The sequence below is a fragment of the Bos javanicus genome, chromosome 13 (genome assembly GCF_032452875.1).
Source record: "Bos javanicus breed banteng chromosome 13, ARS-OSU_banteng_1.0, whole genome shotgun sequence".
NCBI classification, from domain to species: Eukaryota; Metazoa; Chordata; class Mammalia; order Artiodactyla; family Bovidae; genus Bos; species Bos javanicus.
Window position 1 is genome coordinate 78,512,449 of NC_083880.1, and position 22,820 is coordinate 78,535,268.

At 52.8% G+C, this 22,820-nt stretch overlaps 1 protein-coding gene across 1 annotated transcript in view; it reads left to right on the top strand.

Moving 5' to 3' along the window:
* The window catches only part of PTPN1 (protein tyrosine phosphatase non-receptor type 1), a 63,606-nt gene extending 41,165 nt beyond the window's left edge, over positions 1–22,441 (top strand). Inside the window, exons 2-9 of the mRNA XM_061437951.1 lie at positions 2,032–2,122; positions 4,987–5,087; positions 7,338–7,436; positions 12,899–13,036; positions 16,119–16,328; positions 16,638–16,799; positions 17,171–17,397; positions 19,070–22,441. Coding sequence (XP_061293935.1) covers positions 2,032–2,122; positions 4,987–5,087; positions 7,338–7,436; positions 12,899–13,036; positions 16,119–16,328; positions 16,638–16,799; positions 17,171–17,397; positions 19,070–19,256 — 1,215 coding nt within the window. The 3' untranslated portion in view covers positions 19,257–22,441. The remainder of the gene's footprint in view (positions 1–2,031; positions 2,123–4,986; positions 5,088–7,337; positions 7,437–12,898; positions 13,037–16,118; positions 16,329–16,637; positions 16,800–17,170; positions 17,398–19,069) is intronic.
* The last annotated feature ends 379 nt before the right edge of the window (positions 22,442–22,820 follow it).

Here is a 22,820-nt window from a genome sequence, read left to right on the forward strand (position 1 = left end):
TCCAGTGTGGGTCTGTTTTTATCATTTTGCTGAGCACCTGATGTATCTGGTAGATTTCCTTGAACTAGTTTTTAATGTTTTCTTTCCTTGCATTTTATTCTGCTTAATTTTCCATTGTTAATTATTTTTGCCTTCTGGAAAAGCAGAATTTCTTCTGCCTTTATCTTCTGACTCTTCTGTTAAGCTTATCATTTCTGCCATTTCTTGTTTTCAAGTTCCAAGAGACATTTTTATCCAACATCCTGTTCTTAATCCATGAATGTATGGTTCTTATCTTTCTGAGTATATTAATGATAAATATATTTTTAAGCTTTGGTTTCTCTGCACTCTTTCTTCCGAGGGGCTTGTTTTTCCCATTTTATTTTTCCTTTAGATCTCTTTCGTACTAGAGGCATTCCTTCCTCTGACGTCTCTTAATCAGTGGTCTGCATGTGATGAAGATGGGGGGCTTCCGGGGTCTACTGCAGGCTCCCAGCAGGTGCACGGGGCTGGTCAGCACACGTCTGCCTCGAGGCCTCTGGGTGCAGGTGGGCTGTTGTTTGTATACCCTCATGATGGTACCTTTTGGTCTTTCCTCTTGTTTGCTCATATCACCTGGACGGCACTCTGCCCCCTGATTCACATTTTCCAAAAAGTAAACTCCAGATTTCAGCAGAGGTGTGAGGCAGCAGGCACCCAGCAGCGGGAAGGGGGAGGTAGGGGCGGAGATGCAGTTCCTCTGGTCCAGCCCTGCCCCCCTGCGGTGAATCCCACCCCTCGTTCCAGAAGCAGGCTTCCTGCCCTTCTGGAGGGTTCTGTGGTGGAAACCAGGCCGGTGCTCTGCTCTCCTAGCCACCGGCTTGTGACTGAGCCTGCTCCCACCTGCCAGCTGCTCATCAGTCTGATTGCCAGCTTCCAAAGCTGTGCTGCTGTTGTCTGCTCTCCTGTTCTCTCACTGCAGCCTTTCCCTTTTTTTAAAAAGTTCTGTTAAAACATACATAACAAAGATTGACCGTCATAACCATGTTTAGGTGTACAGTTCAGCGGCATTGAGTATATGCACATTGTTGGGCAAGCTTGTCTTTCATGACAGTACTAGTAAAATACAGACGTAAAGGAAAAGATCTCTAAGTGGGGTTATAGTGGTGTTGATGTAGAAGAGCAAAATGAGATGTGTGTGGTCTGTCTGGTAGGACACATGCTGCAGTCTCCTGTGAGCTCAGGCACTCGCTCTCCTTCTGACGGTTGGTTTAATGGGGTTTGTTTGCCATCCCCTGGGAAAGCATTGGGGCTCCCAGGTGGTGCTAGTGGTGGAGAGTCCACCTGTCAGTGCAGGAGACTTCAGAGGTGCAGGTTTGATCCCTGCGTTGGAAAGATCCACTGAAGTAGGAAATGGCAACCCACTCCAATATTTTTGCCTGGAAAGTTCTGTGGACAGAGGAGCCTGGCAGGCTATATAGTTCATGGGGCTGCAAAAAGTTGGACATAACTGATGGCATTTGTGTGTGCACACGCGCACACACACGTATGGGAAAGTGTTTAGATAGTTGTTTGGCAGAAAGGGGCCTTTTATCTGCTCTTGATAAACTGTAGCTTTACAGGAGGTTGCAGATGGAATTCCCAGGCCTGACATAGAAGGCTCTCCAAGATCTGATCTCTACCCACCTGTGTACTCCAGCCCTGTCATTCCTCCACCAGCCCACTCAGCGTCCCCACACAAAGTGTGAACCCCAGCCCCTGTGCCTCTGCTGTGCTGGGTGTTCTGAGTACTGCGCCCCGTTCCCATCTCCTTGCCCTCTTCCTCGTCGTTCTAGCTCCCGGCCCCACACCGCCGCCGCCCGCCTGCGGCATGCGGGTATCCTTCTGTCTCCCTCCCGTGACCTTGGACGTGCCTCTTGAATTAGCACTTGCCTTTCCCGCACTCCCCGGCCCCCTTTGCTGTTTGTTTCTGTGCTGCGTCTTCCTCAGTGCTTGGCACATGGCCCGCACGCAGTCAGCTGGGTTCCTGGTGCCAGAGTTTCAAGAGAGAACTCTTTATCTCTTATTTTGTAGGATATCCGACATGAAGCCAGTGACTTCCCATGCAGAGTGGCCAAGCTTCCTAAGAACAAAAACCGAAACAGGTACAGAGACGTCAGTCCCTGTAAGTATTCACACACCACAGTTACCTGCTCCCATCCAGCCAGCCCCTCCGAGGCTGTGGGCCTCTCAGACTCCTTTAGCCCTGGGGTTTGGTAATAAATCAATAGCAGTTGAGGTTTATGACTTGATTGTTTCCTATGATGAAGGTATTAGAGGCTTATAGTAATGGCTCACTTTTCCGCCCATGGAGGAGGGATAAGGTTTCAGTTTCTAGAAAATTCAGCAAAGTTCAAAGCGCTTTCCTTAGCTTTTACTGTTTTAATGATGAATCATTTCCTACCAGCTGAGTGTGTGTAATGGCAGGCGTAATATACCCCTTCCGGGTGACTCCGCGACAGTATTGTTGGGCCCAAGGCATTGTACTGACCAGTAGTGATGCCCTGCGCGGGCATGGGCCAGGGTCGGGGAGGCACTCACCTGCCGCCTCAGCTAGAGACGCAGTCGGCTCTGCTCACTGACCTCACCTCCCCCAGCCCACCCCCTCCGCCATCACTGTTTTTCTGGCTCTTTCCTATCCTTAGTTCTCAGTGTGCCCGCTGGCAGCCTCCTCTGCCTTCCAAGTAATTGGCTTTCAGTCTGCTGATATCTCGAAAGTGAATGAACTGTGTTAGAATCTGTGTAAAGTGAGAAAAACTGGAGAGGAGGGAAGGACAGGAACTTCACCACCTCCTCTGGGTCACAGAGAGCCTTGGGACTCACCTCCACGTGGCATCGCCCAGCAGCGAGGGCCGTGGTTGCAGCAGCTCCATAGCAGTGCCCTCTGCCGGGGACGTGACGATGCCGCCAGGCCCCCGGGCAGGCCCGTCCTACCGAAGCCTGCTGCAGGGGCGGCTCCCGGTGCCCTCCACAGAAGAGTGGCTGTGCCCCCTGCCGGATGGTGCAGTGCCCCAGGCTGTGGGGGGGGCGGAGTGAATCAGACCTGGGCTGGCGCTAAGCAGTCTGCCTCCGACGGCTGCCGCGGCGCTCTGCCCCTCTGAGCTGCTGGCCTCAGGCGGGTTGCCCTCTCCCCTGATCTTCAGTCACACAGGAGTCACAGGGATCTCAGGACTGGGCGCAGACTGAAGTCAGGGCACATCAGTGCTTAGCCCCGAGTCTCACTCTCAGTGTCGGCTGTGGTTGAGACGGCCAGGAACTGAAGTGCCCGCTGGGCACGTCCACCACGTGGGTCTAGGTCGGGTGACACAGGATTTTGCCCCAGTGTCTGATTCTCTTGATTTAGCACTTCCAGGCTACGGCTGCACATAGATTTTATTTAAAAATAATACTAATGGCCTCTTCTCAGGGAATTCTGCCATGAGGCCCTGGCCAGCTGCCCTGCGCTAGAATCACCGTCGCAGTTCACACCATGCACACGGTGCCCACCAAGCCCTTGGTCTGTAGGCTTTGCTGTACTCGCTCTGAATTAGGCAACAATATTATCTTTCATATTTCTTTTCTATGATTTTGATCAGTATTCATCTAAATAAGGTTGTAAACCAGCTTTACAGAGGGAAAAAAAACAGCATTTGAAATATTCTTCCAGGGATACAATTCCCAAACTTTTTAGCCAGTCTTAACTCCTTGCGTTTTTCTCCCCTACCTCCACTCTTCACTAGAGAAGGTAATTTGCTTTTAAAATTATGAAGGAAATGGGGAGAATGTTTCAAGGTAGAAGGTGATCCTATTATCTTCCATTTGGCAGGTGAAAAACTCAGCACTCAGAAGATAAGTTGTCTGTCCAAGGTCACCACCCAGTGCTGTGAGACCGCTTATCTCCATGGCCCATTTCAGTATCACCCGAGTATTTCAGTGTGTAATAACCCTCTATGATGAGAAACGTTATTCCAAACAATGGCTAATTCACTAAAACGTCTCTTTGGAATGCTTTCGAATAGAAGGCCCTAACTGCTTACCCTGTTAGGTTTTCCTTTCTCTCTGGGCGAGGGGAGAACTGTTTACGGGCCGTCTCCTGAGTTTACCGTCCCTTGTGTTGTACCAGAAATAAAACACCCACCTGCGCTTGTCAATGGCCCCGGCAGGATAAGGAGAGTTGCCTTCGGGAAAGTAGGGCTTTTGTGACCGTGGCAGAGAGGAGGAGAAGCGGCTGTGCTTCTTCTGTCCCCTGGGGTGGGCCTTTCACATGCGAGTGTATTTCTAAAAGCTATTCTGAAAGTTACTTTAATATACTTTCGGTGTTGTGTTTTGGATTCAGAGTCTGTGTTTTCCTGTTAAACTCGCTTTTAAGTGTCTCTGATTATGACATATATGTTGTACTTGAGCTTTTCTAAAGACAACCTTGTATCAGGCAGTTCAAGGTGTGAGTTTTCACCCTGTTGTAGACTTCAGCCGTTTAATCTTGGAAGCCTTAGGCACAGGTGAGGCTGAGACGTGATCGTAAATCTTACCAACTTGGTTCATTGTACCAACTTGAACTCTGGGGACTGGGTGGAATATTGGTGGATTTTGTTCCCTTTTAAAGATCAAAGCCATTGCATTTTTCACTCATAAAAGTATGTTTTAGGCCTCAGAGAACAGATTCCTTGACATCCCCTCCCCCCCAGTCTTCTGAGGTGTGAGGACAGTAATAAATAAGACGATAAAGCCTAAAAACAGATTTCCCAAACAAGAATTAATAATCTATGTTTTAGTGTAATTTGTTTCTGTTGCTATTTTGTATTAAGTTTCAGATACTTTGAGAAACCTTCTGAAAGTACTAGCGGTTCCCATTATTGGAGACACTAAGTTAATCTCAGAACAGTTTGGACTCAGCCAGTGTGAACACCCTGAGCGCCTCACTCGCTTTCTCTGCTTTCCCCATAGGGCACATCGCGTGTGCAAGCACTTAAGTCCCCCTGGATTAACCTTGCGTTCTGGTTTGCCTTTCAGTTGATCACAGTCGGATTAAACTTCATCAAGAAGATAACGACTATATCAATGCTAGTTTGATAAAAATGGAAGAAGCCCAAAGGAGTTACATTCTCACCCAGGTAAACAGAGTCTGAATTTTTCCCTAGTGGGCTTCGCCTCTCTCGATGTCAGCCTAAGAGTCTGACAGTGCCGTTATCCACGCCTCAGATAAAGTCTGCCACATCTTTTAGAAGATCAGGTTTCTAACCCAAAAAAGCAACATGGAAGGGAAAAGTCTTCCTTCAGAGATTCAGTCTGGTCATGACATGAATCTTTTCTGGGAAGTATGGTGTTGCTGGGTTTGTAGACAACAGCAGTAAAATGCCAGGGTTGTCTTGTTTGTTGACAGAGGCAGTAGCTAGAAAAGACTGTACCTGTGTTGAGTCCCTAAGCATTTGCCTCAGGGCATCAGGGCTGCTTATGGACACGTAAGAGGGTTAGTAATAGACCAGAAATCTTTATCCAGATGGCCTTTCAGAATTCCTCTGCATGGTCCTCATTCCTTGGGGGTGGAGGGGTGAGTTAGGTTATGTGGAGGAGCATACAAACTCACTTGAAACTCCCATTGGTTTTTGGCATCTTTATGGAAAAAGAAATCACAACAGTGGTTTCATAATTGGCCTTTTGTGAAACACTGGTATATGACCCAAAGACCACAGGAGCCCGGGGAAGAGTGAAGGGGTCTCTCTTAACCGATTTTCTCAAGTCTTCATCTGTTACTGGTACATTGATATACACAGTCTAAATCTCTCTATATATAAATCCTGATTTCCTCTTTTCTCTTTGCATGTCAGTTTTTCAGTTTTACATTAGGTTTGGGTCCTAGGGTGACTGAACATCATCACCCTGTCTAATATTTGGAGGCTAAAATGACAGTGAAGCTAGGAAGCACGATGACCAAAGTCTGCTTTGGGGCGGGTGTCTTCCTGGTGGCCCTTCTTGACTGTCCCTTTTGTTCTGTCCGGGTTCCTCTCCGCACATGACCAGAGTCGGCCCAACACCCCCCCAGTCATTGTACGGAACATCAGTCCCCAGGCCCTCAGCCCGTGATCCTCCCAGCCCTTCTGGGGTTGGGGTGAGGGGCAGGGAGACCTTGGTGGCAAGCTGGTGGGAAGAGGTTGTGGCAAAGTGGCTTCTTGGGAACTTCTCTTTTAGAAGTAGTCAAGTTTCTTACTTTCTGATTTCAGCCATTCAACTTTGGTCTGGGGTCAGCAAGCCCAAAGCAAAGATAGGGTATATAAAGTCAAACAGGCATTAGGAAATCACCGTGAAAACTTACCCTGCTGTCCTCACCGCACTCACACCCTCGCGGTTGCTTGGCACATGTGAAGTTCTGTCTGTCTGTCAGATCACACCCCAGATGTACCCAGCTGCTTGCTGACGTGGTCTCCCTCTGCCCTGAGGTTTATGTAAGGGGTTCGAGCAGCCTGGCCCAAAGTCGCACTGCTGGACGGTGGGACTGAGCTCATCTCCATGCCACAAAGCCAAGAACACGGTGCCCATTTTTAAAATGTGTTCATTAAGCAAATAATGCAAGGCTCTCGTCTCACTTTTTAAACCTGTAGGGAGAGTAATGTCACGGATACTGGCCTTCACGCCCACCTTCAAGTATTGGCTGTTTGGTGTGTGCCCTTTCAGATCTTCCATGACTTTAGTCCCTCAGACCCGTTCTGGACTGGAGTGGTGTTTGGGGCCGTGATGAGAACTCCGGCTGTGGGCCAGTGGCACCGCAGCCCTTGCCCACCCTGTCTGTGTGCCCTCATGTTTTAGGTTCCATGCTCCGAGGATGAGGGGAGTCCACGGTCAGGTTAGCCATTAATAGTAATGATGAGAGCTCACACTGTGTTGGGTATTCGCTGTGTCCCGGGTCCTGTGGAAAGGCGTAGTAAGTCTGCCTACCTTCACAGCCCTGTGAACTTCAGGCGCTCTAACGGGTAGCGAGCTGGTGGAGAAGCTGCAGGAATAGAGGTGGGTGGCTCGTCCCAGGCCGTGCGGGTGGGGCCCCTCCCCGAGCCGCCGCTCACCTGCAGCCAGCGGTGCTGCTCGCTGGCCCCCCGCCCTGACGTGGAGATCTCTGGCGCCCTTGCTCCGGCCAGCCCAAACCAGAGAGCAGAATCAGTGTTTTCTCTCCTCTGTCATTCGGCTCTGAACCAGCTCTGAAATACGGAAATGACCTTTCGCTACGTGGTAGAAAATAGAACTGTGGTTACTGACCACCAGGCAGGGAGAGGCGGGCCCTGGCCGCAGCCACGGCTTCCACGCTGCCTGAGGGCGCCTCGCGCCGGGCGGGTTTGTACGTAAGATGCACACACTGTGGATTCTGTTTGCAGGGCCCTCTACCCAACACCTGTGGCCACTTCTGGGAGATGGTGTGGGAGCAGAAGAGCAGGGGCGTTGTCATGCTCAACAGAGTGATGGAGAAAGGATCGGTGAGTGAACCTCACGCCGCCTCCCGCGGCGCCAGTCCGTAAGGGCGACGTCTGTCTGTTCCTCTCCTCAGGTTGCTTTAGATTTCTGTTAGAAAAATACAAAGAAGCAGTACATAATAACATGTTTATTGTAAACAAGTCAGATAAACAGGTGAATTTAAAGGAGAGAAAGGTCAGACAGCCCTTGCCCTGGTGTCCACCCCACCCTGTCAGCCGGCCTCCCAGCACTGGTGAGTGAGCCCCACTTTCCTCTCCCCGGTGCCTCTGGTGCTGCTCTGTTGGCCTCGTGGAGTGGTGCGAGCAGAGTTTCACTTTGAAAAGCAAGTTCCTACTGTGCCTTGATCGAGCCTGCTTTCTCTGGTAAAGTGTCCCTTTGCACAGCCAAACGGTGGGAGCAGCTGGACGCAGATTCAGCCCTGTCAAACCCACAGACGCTGGGCCCCTGGCCACTCCTTTCACAGGGACAGTGTCCGCTTGCACTTCCCTTCAGGAGTGTGAGCCTCCCTTCCGAGTACTCTGCAACGTGAGCCTGTTTGTTCAGGCCACTCCTGCCTCTCCTCAGTCTCTTCTGCCTCTACATCCAGCGCTCTTTCTAAACCAGGTCTCCCACACCTCTTGCTAGCTGAAACCTTTCTGGGGCTCCCACTGCCTCCCAGGACATACGCCGTGTGACTGCTGGACCGGGTACAGCTAGGCCCCGCTCTCTCCCTTCATCAGCCGATTCCAGCCAGAACAGACTTGTATTTTATTAAAAAAACTTTTTTTTTTTAGTCTTCTGCCCCTTCTCTGGACTAATGACCCAAATCGCACTCAGCCCCTCCAGGCGCGCATGGCTGCCCTCAGCGCCGCGTGGCCTCTGACCTCCCTCACGCCTGAGAGTACAGTGTGGTCTTCACCGCAGGGTGTAGTGTCATGTCCCCCCAGGCTCCTGTCCTCTCCCTGATGCCCACTGCCAGCCGGGGGGCTCCGCAGCCTCCAAGGTGGAGGCCCCAGGGGAAGAGAGCCGAGGAGCGTGGAGGCCAGTGGGAAGAGGGGCCCAGGCAGGGCCGGCACTGGCTCCGTGCTCGGACTCAGCGGGGATGCGCTGTCCCGGCTTCCAGAAGGACGTGACCGCTCCAGAGAAGCCTGCCTCCAGAGAAAGGACTATCGTGGCCCTCGGGAAAAGTAAAAGTGTGAAGCAGTAATGTGTCAAAGGAAACTTGAGCAGTGAAAACCTGAAGGGGTAACGCACCCGCCTCACGGACTCGTCCGTCTCTCCCCAGAAGGGACGGGGCTTGGCGACAGCAAACGGCCCTCTTAGGACATTTCCTGTTTAGAGTCGTCTTTTTTGCCTCTGCCTCTTTCTCTGAGAAGAAAGGATTCATTTGTTCTACAGAAACAGATAAAGCGCTTACCTGAATATTCAAGTGCTGCAGCAGTGTGTTTTGTCTGAGGAAAAAAAAAAGTCTTCAGTGAAAGTGGTTTTTTAATTTTCTCTGCAGTGGCTTGATTAGTAAAACACAAAGTTGCGAACATGAAGTAAGCCGTCTCCACCACTTTCTTGTCAGCAACTTTGAATAAAGAAACAAAACATCAGGTTCCTGCCACGCACGTGCTCCGCAAGGGAAAGCGAACCGTGGTGGCCGGCGTGGGTGCTGAGCACAGAGGAGCGTCGGGGTCTCCCAGCCCCAGTGCTGCTGCCGCTCCGGGTCACGCTCTGCCGAGGGGCAGGGACACCCAGCCTGTGCCTTGGGGCATCATGGTCTCCACCCACCAGCTGCTGGGAGCACCTTGCCCGCGGCCGAAGCCTGTAAAAGCGTCCCCAGACACTGTCCGGTGTCCCCAGGGAGGCAGACTTGCCCACGGTTGCGACTCACTCTATCGTGGTGTGGAGGGTTGAGAATTTTAAATCAAGACGGACTTACTCAAAACTCATCAGAGAAGGTAGCATTTGCCTTTTGTTTGTTTGTCACTAAAAGTTGAGGTGAAACCTCGTCACTGTTTGCACACGGTTTGCTCCAGCTGCTGTGGTCAGAGGACACCAGGAAGGGGATCCAGGTCCTCAGGCCGCGTGCTCCTCAGCAGGCCCTGCCCTCCGTGGCCTCCCACCCAGGCTGAGCGTAAGCAGACCGCAGATCCACTGTGCCGTCCTTCCCCTTGGACTTCTGTGCTGGCCGTTGAGAGACACCTGTGTGGTTCTGACGGTGGTTACTGTGGTGGTGTGGCGCAGTCCCTGTTTCCCTCTGTAGCTCTCCTTTTTACCCTAGGGCACTTGGACATGCAGATTGGCATGGAAAGCAGTGTATGGTTTATGGTTCTTGAACCTTCCTTGGGATAAACACTTTAAATTCTGCATCCGCGTTCTCAGTTACCACCCCCATCAGAGCTGACCGGGGGAATTATAAGAAGTTGCAGTGTCTTGTTTGCTCAACTAATCTAATTATAATTTCTCCACTACAGCCTGTGGTTAAAAACCAGCTTGCAGAGTGTCTCCGTGTAATGCATGTTTGTTTTCTGGTTTCTTTCACCAAATAGTGTCCAGTGGTCCCCCTCGTATGTTTTGGCAGAACTACCCATTACCCTTTTGGGACCTGATATACTTCCTGGAAGACAGTTGTGCAAAAAATGATTGTGTGTGTTAGACCAGGTTCGTCCAAGTGGCCAAAGTTCTCATTCATTCCATGTAGACATTGCATTTAGACATGATAAGCTAGCGTGCATATGTGTGCAGGGGCCGGGAATGCAAGTTGTCTAGGCAGGGGGAATAAGCCAGGCCATGTTCACCCAGAAGCGTCGCCTGAATCTCTGTCCTGAAGTCCCCACTAGAGATGCTGTTTGATTTCAAGGGCTTTCAGCCTCGGGACCCTGAGTTGTATATCACGGGCGCTTTAGGCTTTGTCTGTCTCTCTCACACTCCACTTTTAGTTCTCTGTGTTCATCATTCTTTCAGCCAGATCACCCACCCATCAGAGGGTCACCTCAGATGACTTTGTGGATTTTTCTCAGCATGCCCTAGCTGTTTTAGAAGAACCCGAGAACTCTCACGCCGCCCTCCTGGTAGTGACAGCATCTCTAACAGGTGCCAGCACTGGCCCTGGCCTGTGGCTGTTTGCTGCCCCCTCAAGACATGCCTCCAGTTTAACTCAGTAAAGGACTGCTTTCCAACAAAATAATCCCCTTTTCCAGCCCCTGTGGATCAGCTTAATAGGGTCGTAGGAAATGGTGATCTTGTGCTGCTTCTGTTTTGTTTTATGTGTTTACAGCAAAAAACTTCTACAGGAAATGACAGAGAGCAGACTGTGGCATGTTGCTGGAGATGCCTAAGAGTTCTTTGAAGAACTCCTATTTTTAAATAAGTATTGGTTGATTGACACTCGGTGTGTGCCAAAATTCCTCAGCGATAAAGTTTCAGAGTCTTGGTCTTTATCCAGATAACAGAGATTTGTGAGGCTTTATATTCACTTTTGAAAGTGAGTGCTTGCTGTGTGGAGATGAGATTTAAAAGACTTGCCTCTCCTGCCCATGAGACATGAAAACACTGGTCTTTTCTCTGAGAGCAGCTGGCCGTTCTGCATTTCTGCTGCTTGGCTTCACTCTTGTCTGCTCACTGCCTTGGGTGCCCACTTCAGCACTCGTGGCTCTGGGCCTACCAAGGTGGTTTCTTTGTTTCTGGTGTCTCAAGGCATTACACAGATCTGATTATTCAAAGTGTAGGAATAAATGCCTCCTTTAAACATCCTCTAAAGTCTTGCTCTCACCTGCCTTGCCCACTGTGGCTAAGCATGCATTCGTGATCGTGCGATGCCACCAATGCTTCTGTGTCCTGAGTGGCAGGATCACTTCGATGCTGATAGTTGGGCTTCCCAGGTGGTGCTAGTTATGAAGAAACTGCCTGCCCGTGCAGGAGACTTAAGAGGCGCAAGTTTGATCCCTAGGTCGGGAAGATCCCTGGAGGAGGGCATGGCAGCCCACTCCAGTGTTCTTGCCTGGAGAACCCCATGGACAGAGGAGCCTGGAGGGCTACAGTCCATAGGATGTCAAAGAGTCAGACACGACTGAAGCGACTTAGCATGCACACGTGCACATCGGTGCAGGGAGATGACATGGGTGAAACTGTCCAAAACTTCCATGTCCGGGCTCTTTAGAAAACCTTACTGGCCTTCTGTTTGGGGATCATAAAGTTGGATGCTTTGGTGGCTTCACAATGTGGTGTTTCTTAATTTGTTTCCCTCCTTTTTTCTGTGGCTTTGGTTTTCATTAAAGCAGGATCAATGGGCATTTGTTGTTCTGTCTTCAGCCTCTTCAAGAGCCTCCTGGCTCCTCTGAGTCAGTGCGTGTTGAATTGTAAGTGTCTTGAACTTGTACTGTTTCCCAAAGAGCTGTTGACATGCACTGATACTTCATTTGATGGAAGTCATACTGCCTCTGAGGGCCCCTGTCTGGGGATGTGTCAGTTCTTCTGGCTTATGGACCCAGCAGCTTCTCCCCATCTACCTGCTGGTTTTGTCCAGAATAGTCATCAGCAACCAGAAATGTCTGGTGTAACAGCTTGGCTCACACAAAGCATTGGCACTGAATTTGACCCAAATTTTCCTTCTTGACCTCTAAATGAAACCCAAGTCTTTGGGAGCTTGCTTGCTTTAAGGAAAATGTTAATGAGCTACATTTAAATCAAGACTATCAAGTAGTTCCTGGGATTTTTAAACTTGAACATCAAAAGGACTTTTCTGAATTGAACCAGACCAGAATAAAAGGGTGGGATGGGGCAGGAGGTGATGCCCAGCCTTGGAGGACCCCTCTCAAGCCTTCTAGATCCTGGTTTGCATTTGATTACAGCCTTCAAGGGGCTCCCTGGTGGCTCAGCAGTAAGGAATCCGCCTGCAGTGCAGGAGCCTCAGGAGGCGTGGGTTCCATCCCTGGTCGGGAAGATCCCCTGGAGGAGGGCATGGCAACCCACTCCAGTATCCTTGCCTGGAGAATCGCATGAACAGAGGAGCTTGGTGGGCTGCAGTCATGGGGTCGCCAAAGTTTGCGGACACCACTGAAGCAAATTAGCATGCACAACCCCTCAAGCTTTTCACAGTCTAGTCTTGTTATCGTCCCCAAGGTAAGGAGTCGGCGCTGTGCCAAGGGCACCAGTCAGGTTCTTGATAATCTTTGAAATGGCTACATGAAGTCATTCCTGAGAGACTGAACCTTGTGTGCAGGCTGGCTCCTCTCCTGGGTGACAGGGAGGGGATGCAACGCCTGGAGCACATCTCTGTGCGGATAACCGGGGCGGCTGGGTGTGGAGTGCATGTCCTGTCTGCCCGCCTCGCCCTGGCCCCATCTCCCCAGGAGGCAGGCAGCTTACACTGATGTCAGCTTCCAAGGTCAGAAAACCCTCGGTTTGGTGGTTACCATAAAGCTCATGGACAGTACTCCACACTCCATAGATAGACAGTCCATTGCTCACAGTAACTGGGCGCTGTTTTCTGTTCTAGTTAAAATGTGCACAGTACTGGCCACAGAAAGAAGAGAGAGAAATGGTCTTTGAAGACACAAATTTGAAATTGACATTGATCTCGGAAGACATTAAGTCCTATTACACAGTACGACAGCTGGAATTGGAGAACCTCATGGTGAGTACGACCCACGCCTGAGTGCCCGGGGCGGGCCCGTTGGTGACATCTCCTTGAGGTGTTGTTTCAGTTGCGACTTACTTAGCACCAGTGGTTTTCTGAGCTCTGAGCAAGATGCGGTTTTCACACCATGGTGAGCAGCGCCTACCTGCTTACCTGCCAGGTGACCAGCAGTGTCTGGGGGGCGGACAAGTCTTAGTACCTCCCTTTCCACAGAACGAACTCTCAGTCCCAGCTAACACCAGTTCTTAGGGGAAAGGGTAGGTTTTTACCTCGGACCAACTACAGAAGGTCTAACATGATAGCCTGGGAGTTAACACGAGCAGAGCACGCGGGCCTCTCATCCACAGTCACTAATCGGCAGTGACAGAAGAAAGGCCCAGTTTGTGGTCAGTGTAAAGTTTCTAGATGAAGTCCTGGGCTTCTGGCGGGGGTGGCGGGGAGTTTATAACACCAGGGGCCGGCTCTCATTAAATGATGGCCTTGGGCCACCTCTTGGGTCTGCTGGAAGCAGCCCCGCTGAGGACCCGTTCACTGGGAGGCTGCAGAGCTCGCCTGTGCCCCCACCGGTGACGGAGACCATGGAGGGGAGCTCCGGGGGGCTCCCTCAGACGCGGGCACCCCAGCCTGGTGCAGTCCCACGGCCCACCTCCTCAAACTGTCGGCCCTGAGCCAAGGGCACCGTGTCTCCCCGCGTGTCAGTCTGCCCGCAGCCCGGGCTTTTGGAAGGCTTCTCGCAGCGGTCTGTGTGTGGTGTGAGCAATGCAGGCCCAGAACACGCCGTGAGGGGCTCGCGGGCTCCAGCGGGGCTGAAGGAGCACGGACCCCCAGGGCTGCGGGCGGGCTGATGGGCAGGGTCTGCTCCGGCCTTGTCTTCATTCGCAGCTTAACTTTCGACTTCTGCTCTGTGGTCGCTGTGGCTCCTGGGGTGGGTTCATAGTGAGAGTGAGATGGAGAGCTCCGCACAGGTGCCTGGGCGTGGAGGAGAGGTGGAAACCCTGCGGCTCCGGGGAACTGTGCCGGGCCAGGTCCCGCCCTGCTGGACGCTGCAGCTGGGGGGTGGGGGTGGGGAGTGGCGGCAGGGGGAGGGTTGGGGGGCGCACACAGGCTCCCGCGCTGACCGATGGAGGGGCTGAGACGGGCAGTTTTCAGGAGTAATCTTGGCAGAGGGTTGGAATGTGCCTGGAGGATTGTGTGGTAGACTTTTTTTTTTTTTAATGCTTTTGAGCACTTGCGAGCTTGGCGTTACGAATGACTTCTGATAAACTCTTGAGAAAATTTCTTTCGCTCGTTGAAGAGAATGGAATTCAACCGGAGCAGAAGAGGCTCGCGCTATCTGGGCGTCAGAGCAGAGAGGTTTGGGGGAGATCTGTTTGCTCTAACAGAATGTGGTTTTCAAAAAAAAGTCTGTTCTGAGCCTTGTGGATCTGTTCACGCGTACGTCTGGAATGAATTCCTTGAGAAAGAAGTGGGCAGGCATGAGGGAGGGAGTAAACAGATGACCCACACCTTTTCAAGAATTTAAGGAAGGAACTTGCTTTGGGCCTGTTTTCTTATTCCATTTTTTTAAAATCTGTTTTTAAGTGCTTTTCTTACCCACCCCCCCCCAAAAAAAGGAAGACACGTTTGTTTTTTAAACCATTAAAGTATGTAAGGAGGTCGTTTTCTAGGGAGGAAGGCGTGGAGCTGTCTGCGTGGTTCTCGAAGTTATCCTGATGTGATCAGCAGATTGGTTCCAGTTCTGCAGGAAGATACCAGCATGTGTCATGGCTGGTGCGGGGTGACCCGTGTGTGTTCTCTGCAGGTGTCAGGTCCTTGCTGTTTGTTGTGGGTCCTTTCCCACGTTTCTGTCACCCTCAGGTCAGGGAGGGTGGTTGTACTGGAGGCATGAGCTCGGGGAAGAGGGCAGGGCCGAGTCGCTCCCTCGTGGCACCTGGCACCCAGGAGGCACATGGTGGGCATTTGCCAAATGAGGGGAGGGGCACTGTCGGCCACCAGGTCTCTGGCCCAGTGTTTCTCCATCAGCTGTTCTGCAGGCGACCTGGGTGCCGGCGTGGCCCTTGGCTCCATGCTGCTGGTGGGATTCCTGTCTCAGGCCTTACTTGCCCCGTGACTGGCTCCCATGACTGTGGGCTCTTAGCGTGAGGGCTCTCCTCAATGAGAACCACGGTTTGACCATCGCCCCCTGGCAGCCCGCTATCTGCCCTGGGAGTGGAGTCTCAGAGGAGCAGAGCTGGAATCAGCCCCAGAGGCCGTCCTCACAGTTCCCCTGGGAGCTGATGGGGCCACGAGGAGAAACACTCGGGGACAAGTGTCAGGGTCCACCTTCAAGGGTCCCTGCAGCAGGCTGTGAACGCGGGGTCTGGAGTCAGGCAACTCAGATTGAAACTCCTGCTCCCTACCTAGTAGGGGGGTGCCTGCCAAGCCTCAGGCTTCTAATCTGGAGCATGGGAGTAACTGGACTAGTGGGGTTGCATGCGAGAGCTCCGGGAGCCCAGGCACCCAGCGCGGGAGCACATAGACTCTCACTGTGGGGCCGGGCCAGCTGGTCTTATGACACCCCTTCCTCACTGACCGTCTGTTCAGAAGGTCACACGTGCAGCCTCCAGTCTTTGGGGACCGAGTCAGTAACCTTTTTCTGTAAAATGACAGTCCTCTGAGACGTCCCGATCGCCTCGTAAAGCCCCAAGTTCCCCAGAGCTGGTGCCCCACACCTGGGGTTACATTTCCACTCTTTGGTGTGAAACCCCGAGGCGCTGATGACAAGACTGCTGTGGGCGGTAGTGCAGCATCACTTTGACTTACAGAGAGAAGTCATTGTGACCTGGAAGACGGCAGAAGGGAGAGGGGCGTCGAGATGAGGGCTCCTGGAGGCAAAAGTGTTGCAGCTGGCAGGAGCAGCCTGGCACCTGCCTGGGTCTCGGATCTTGTCCGCTGAGTCTGTGGTCCCGAGGAGAGAATCTGGGAACAAAGACTCCTTGTGGAGGCAGGCACGTCGAAAGGCGCTTCACGCTTACTTGAAGTCAGTGCTTCTCACTCAGGTGATTCTTTGAGAGTCGTCACGTGTGTATTTCTCTTTCAGTCTCGAGAAACCCGAGAGATCTTACATTTCCACTACACCACGTGGCCTGACTTCGGAGTCCCCGAATCGCCGGCCTCGTTTCTGAACTTTCTCTTCAAAGTCCGAGAGTCGGGCTCGCTCAGCCGTGAGCACGGCCCCATCGTGGTTCACTGCAGTGCTGGCATCGGCAGGTCAGGCACCTTCTGCCTGGCTGACACCTGCCTCTTGCTGGTAAGACGGCCCTCAAGACCACAGGAAGCAGAGGGAGCATGCAGTGACCTCCAGGCTGATCTGGCCGCGGCCCTCTGTCACTGTCTGCAATCAGCCAGCTTTGGTCTTGACTTTCTAGCAGCTTCCCTCCCATCAAGGGAGCTTTACCCTAAACAGCTTCATTTGGAGCAGTGCTTTTAATTTTGATGTGGAAGCCAGAGAATCCCCTTCCCTCACACTTTTCCCGCTCACGCTCCCCTAGGACGTGTACAGTTGTGTTGTACCTGACACCCAGACCTCACTCAGCTGTGTCTCCTCTTTGGCTTTCAGATGGACAAAAGGAAAGACCCTTCTTCTGTTGATATCAAGAAAGTTTTGTTAGAAATGCGGAAATTTCGGATGGGACTGATCCAGACAGCAGACCAGCTCCGCTTCTCCTACCTGGCTGTGATCGAGGGCGCCAAGTTCATCATGGGAGACTCTTCGGTGCAGGTCAGCATTCCTTTTGCTTTAATCCGGGTGTGCTGGTTTTAAACTTTTGTCTCTAAAGGAGGCTGTTCACTGTCAAAGTTGAAATAATGTCACATGTCAGGGGAAATAGCTAGACTTCATGTTTAAGTCTGTTTAGCTAGAAAGTTGTGGAAATTGTCACCATGTTCCAGTTTCTTTGAAGTGCTCACACAGAGAGCATTAATAGGGAGAATAGACTTTATTTTCCAAAGATCTCATCTTCCAAGCACATGGCTGGAGACCCAAGAAGCTGAAAGGCCCCTCATGTAGCCCTCACCTCTGCTCACTTGAAAGGGAGCAGATTTCCTGACAAATCACCAACTGTGAAATCTTCCTCTTGCTGCTTCTTCAAGGAGCAATGGAAAGAGCTCTCCCATGAGGATCTGGAGCCCCCACCTGAGCACGTCCCCCCACCTCCCCGGCCCCCCAAGCGAGTCCTGGAGCCACACAACGGGAAGTGCAAGGAATTCTTCCCCAACCATCAGTGGGTAAAGGATGACACTGAGGAGGAGGATAAAGAAGACGGCCCCGTCCAGGAAGCAACCAGAGCCCCGTTAAATGCCCCCGGCAGCCTGGAGAGGTAAAGGAAGAGGGTCCTGGCTTACTGGAGGGGGCGGGGGCGGGCAGCCTCCTCTTGGCAACTGGTACTTCTGTGTCCTTGGGGAGACGGGCCCTGGACCAGCTCTGCGCCTCCGCCGCCGCTGGTTGGCGGAGCCTCTGGACTGAGTACAGGTTGGCAGGGAGAGGGACTGACTGCAGCGGGGTCTGGCGCCACCTGGTGGTGCCTCTCGGAACCGGGGCTCCGGCGCGACAGGTGGCCCAGTGTTGACGGCGACAGAAAACAGGAGCCGGGCTTCGGGCAGGTCCTGAAACTGATGTCCAGGCTTGACCACGTACCTTCAGCCCCCAGAACTTAACCTTTTCATGCAGCTTTGATTGTCGTTTTGCTTCCTTACAGTTTGAGAAAGATTATTGAGCACCTACTGATGCCTGTGAGAAATGAGATAATTAGACCAGGGCCCCTGCTCTGTGTTCTGGACCACCTTGTTGGGAAGGGAACAGTAGGTTGTGGTGGGGGCCCCATGGACGGGACTGATGGAGGTGCACTCTGAGGTGGTCAGCCTTAGAGAAGAGTCACCCAGCCTTGCCTGGGAGGTCAAGGAGGGCTGCCTGCAGGAGGTGGCGTTGTGCAGGAGCTCGAAGGATGGACAGGGGTCAGCCTGAGCCCGTGAAAGCAGTGCCCTCAGTACCTGCTGTTTTAGAGGGCAGCTTAAGATTAGCGCCCACTCTGACCTCACGTTTGTCTGCACCTTGAGATTCAGCCTGCAGCAGTTCTCAGCGGGCGTGCGGAGTGCAGAGGTGTGTAGGCAGAGGTGTTCATGCTGGCATCACCTGTAATGGTGAAAAACTAGAGGTGGGTTGATTCTGTATCCAGGGAGTGTATCGGGAGGGCTTTCTCCCTGTGCTGAATGTTCTGCAGCTGTTGAAAGACGGGATCAGAGTGTATTCTTGTGGCTGGGCTTGGGAACATCATGCATGAGAGAGCAGGTTACGCATGGTGTGTGCCCCGCCAGGCCCTCCAGCTAAGCTCGCCACCCAGATCTTCCCTGGTTACTTTGCCAAATGCTGGCTTCCAGACCTGAGTCCCCACCCATGAACCTACTCCCAGGACTTTTCATGCACCTCTGGTTCTGGGGCTCTAGAGACACTTGTCCGGTGGAGCCTCCCAGAGCAGATCCTGAGTGCGGGAGGCTGTGCCCGGCTTCCCGGGCCTCCACTGACATTCGAGGGTGGACCGGTGTGCTCCACCCGAGGGCTCATTGTGGGCCACGGGTGAGAGAGGTGCCGGCACGCGGCTTGTGTCATGTCAGTGTCACGTGTCCTGTTTCTGTATTCATGAAGACCGTGGGGAGAGGTGCCCTCCACATTCCGTGGGTGAAAGTGAGGAGCAGGGAAGCGTGGATCTGGGCGCTGAAAGCCAGAGGATGCCAGGAGACCATGGAGCGGGCCGAGACCCTGAGCGCCTGCACCGGGGGGAGCCCACATGCACCCAGGCCTCGCCCCAGACCCCTGCCCTGGCCCTACAGTCGGGCCCTGGGAAGGAGGTGGTGACAGGCAGCCTTCCGGCCAGTATCCGCGTCTTCAGGCCGTTTCCAGGGGGCTCCCCTTCCCTACAGCTCTTCCCATGGTAATAGCGTCCTTGCCATTGTTTTCCCGGGTGAGTAACCCTTCTCTGCCCCCTCACTCCTCAGCGCGAGTCAAGACACTGAAGTCAGAAGGCGGGTCGTGGGCGCAGACCCTGCGCAGGGGGAGCCGTCGCTGCCCGCAGAGGAGCGAGACCAGCCGCTGAGCCACTGGAAGCCCTTCCTGGTCAACGTGTGCGTGGCCACGGTCCTCACGGCCGGCGCGTACCTCTGCTACAGGGTCTGTTTCCACTGACGGACGTGCTGGCCGGGCCGCCTACAGAGAGCCTGGCCTTCGCCTGGCGGCGGCGCTCAGTGCAGAGGAGGCGCTGAGCCTGTCCCGGAAGAAGCAGGCCAGAGGGTTCAGAGTCTGGAACTGTGAAGGGCTAACGAGAGAGGACTGGGGATTGATGCACTGGGGTCTGGAGGCGCTGTGGTCCCAGGAGTAGAAGAGTCTAATCTCAGGGCCTTAACCTATTCAGGAGTAAGCAGAGGAAATGCCAAATACGTCTCTCTCTCTCTTTTTTCCTTTTTTTTGCTCATTTGTTTTTGAAAAAAAAATAATAGAATTACAACACATTGTTGTTTTTAACCTTTATAAAAAGCAGCTTTTTGTTATTTCTGGGGTGGTGGGGAGAAAAGACCAGGCGCACTTAACGAAACTGTCTTGTGCCCTTAGGTGGCGTCACCAGATACAGTTTTTATTTGATTTCCCAGGGAAAGACTCCCACACGTGTACGAATGTAAATTCCTTTGGAGAAGAGGGTTGAGGGTCGGACCCTGTCTGGCTTGGGCGCAGCCCCTGCTGCGGACTTCCCCACCGGGAGAAGGAGAGCAGCGAAGGCCATCTCTAGGAATCAGAACCTGGCTTCTGCTTCTGCTCAGGGTGTCCCGCTGTGTCCCGCTGTCTGTTTCCCCATACAGCCCTCCCCTCTCGGCCGGCCTGCCCGCCCTGCCCGCCTCGCTCCATCCCCACTCAGGGTCCCCTGGGGCCAGAGGTCACCACAGGGCGGCTGCCGGCCCTCCACCCAGGCCCCGAGACCCAGACGGAGCAGGTTCCGCTCGGCCCGGAATAGGAATGCTGTCTCAGCAGAAATCCCCCCGTTGGAACGTGTTGCTGTTCAAGTTAGGGAAAAGGCCAAGGAGGAGCCTCAAATCTCCGGTCACAGAAATCACCTCCCAAGGTGATTCGTTCTTTGTTGGTTTTTCACATTTTACTTCTTTTCTAAGCAACCGTCTTTGCATCCAGCGGTTTAGCAGCATGCAAACAGTTTCTTCTTTGGAGGTGATTTTTGGGAAGGCAGAGCTCCTGTGAAAAATCAAACTCTTCGTGGGAGGTGGGGGTGGCCAGGGTGTGCGTGCGTCTGCAGCTCTGCAGTGCCGGGCTCGTCTGGAAATACTTGGTTTCTTTTCAGTTCCTGTTCAGCAGCAACATACAGCCTGACCCAGTGCCAGCCTCGTCCGCCTGGCAGGCAGCCACCGTGAGTGAGGCAGCGGGCAGGGCCGCAGCTGCCCTTGAGCCGCGGGTCTGCACTGAAGCGGCCCTCCTGGGCACTTGGCCTCGGCTCCACTGTCCCCCCTTCCTCCCCCTCCCCTGCTTGGACGACCAGACCCACAGCCCGGTTCTGAGAGGGCACGGGAGGGTGCTGTGCCCGTGGCACGGGGCAGGGCAGCCTGGATGGGCAGCGGGACGAGCCTCACATGGGGGCCTTCGGTGGCTGGCACACAGTCCTTCCCTCCGCCCTCCTGGGAGACTGCCCATAGTGAGCCCCTCTCCACTCCGTATTTATTTCTACATTGTTTCCCCGAGGGCATCCACAGTTCACTAGCGTCTTCTTAAACCAGTAACAGCTTCCAGTTTTTTGATGTCAGCCTTGCACCAAGGGCTTCATCCAGAATTACAGCAGTGAACCCTCAGGTCGGGCTGGGAACGGAGGACTTTGCCGTGAGCCTCTGCATAGACCAGTGCCCAGTAGGAGGATGGCTGGGAGCTGTCGTGTCGTGATGCTACGGGGAGCTTGAGAGGAAGTCTGCGTGTGTTCATAGAGCAAGGGGATAATGATAATGGACACTTGGCTGTTTAAGACACGGTGTGAGGTTCCTTTGTCCTGGTTCCTCACCTCCCCAGTTATCTGCTCAACCTTGATCTCAGCCACCACTCCCTCTGTGTGTATTAGGATGCATGTCCCATCTTCCTGTGTCCCCATCAGATATGACGTGCTTGGAATACTTCGCGCTCTGCTGACTAGCGTGCCCCGTGTACAAGTCCAGTTTCCCTTTGCACGGTCTGATCGTTACGTGGCTGTGGTTCCTTAGACTGTTGCTGAAATAGTCGCCATTCAGCAGTGGAATGACGTTTTCGAGTAACAGATAGTTGCGTAATTCCTGGCACGACAGTCTGGTGACTTTCAAGTGAGGCCCAGCCTGTCCTGCTCCAGCTGGGTGCACTGCAGCTCAGACGTTCCAAGGGGATGGGAAGCACAGTCACACCTGCACTCTGGAGAGAAGCAGGGTCCTCCCTCCCTCCCTCCCACCCACACACGCACCTTTGCGATCAGCCTCCACTGCGCCCAAGTTCACACTCAGCTTGAGCGGACCGTGATTTGGAACCAAGGCAACTGTCGGAAACTGCCCTTCCTGAAACATCCTGGACGACGGTCCCTTCAAGTCAGCCTGTGGCCCTCTAGGTCCGGGGGCCTTGCTGCACGAGGCGTCTGCCCCCACCTCGAACTCTGGGGACTGATGGTGCTCAGGACTCCGCCTGTGTGGGGGGAACCTATGACCTCCACATTCAGTGGCTTTTTTTACCAAGAAAAAAAAAGGCAGCTGTGGCTCATGAGCTGCTCTTTTGCCAGCATTTTCACATTTTTGCCTTTCACGTGTTAGAAGCTCTGCAAGAAGTTTCCATGGGGGAGCATCTGCGGTGTTGCCCGCAGGCCTTGGTGAGGTGCAGATGAGGCTGGGGGCCAGGCTGTAAGCGTGTGTGAGCTGGGCCTGTGCGTCTGTTCTGTTAAGTCCTGTATGTGTATGTAGTAGTTTGGGTGTGTATATACAGTAGCATTTCAAAGTGAATATACTGGTTTAACCTCCTGTCCTTGGAAAACAGATGGCTCTGCGTCCTGTCGCCCGTATGTTAGAGAAGTAGTGAGCTGCTGTGCTATATGCCTTAAGCCAACATTTACTCATCAGGTCATTATTTTTTACAATGGCCATAGAATAAACCATTTTTACAAAAATAAAAACAAAACAAAAAAGCCAGGTGTTTTGGTATAATACCTTTCCAGGTGTGTGTATACGTGGATGCATGATGGGGGTGGGGGGGCGCGTCTCAGGGTCTTCTGTGACCTCACAGAACTGTCAAACTGTACAGTTTTCCAATTTGCCATATAAATGATGGTTTGCATTTTAGTTGCAACAATAAAAATCTTTTTTTCTAAAGAACATGGATTTGGGGTGCTTCCCATTTCTTCACTTAATGGGCCTAAACCAAGCTGGGCAACTCGTGTCTCTTTCCATGCCTGCTGCTGCGAAGCAGATGCTGTCCTTCAGGAGGGGCTGCAGCTTTTCCACGTCTGAGGGTTACGACAGCCTGCTGGGGTTGTGGGTGTCTTTGGCCTGCGAGAACGTTCCCCGCCTGGTGCGTTTACTTGGAGCTTCGGGGCCTCTTCTTATTCTTATCCCTCAGTAGCGGTAACAGAACTCACCATTTCAGCGTATTAGGGCCCTTGGATAACTTGACGAGTTTATACAAGTTGTTTGAAGAGCTGCTCAACCTGACATGTGTGCCCTCGCTGGGGGACCGCCTCTCAGCCCCTTCCCG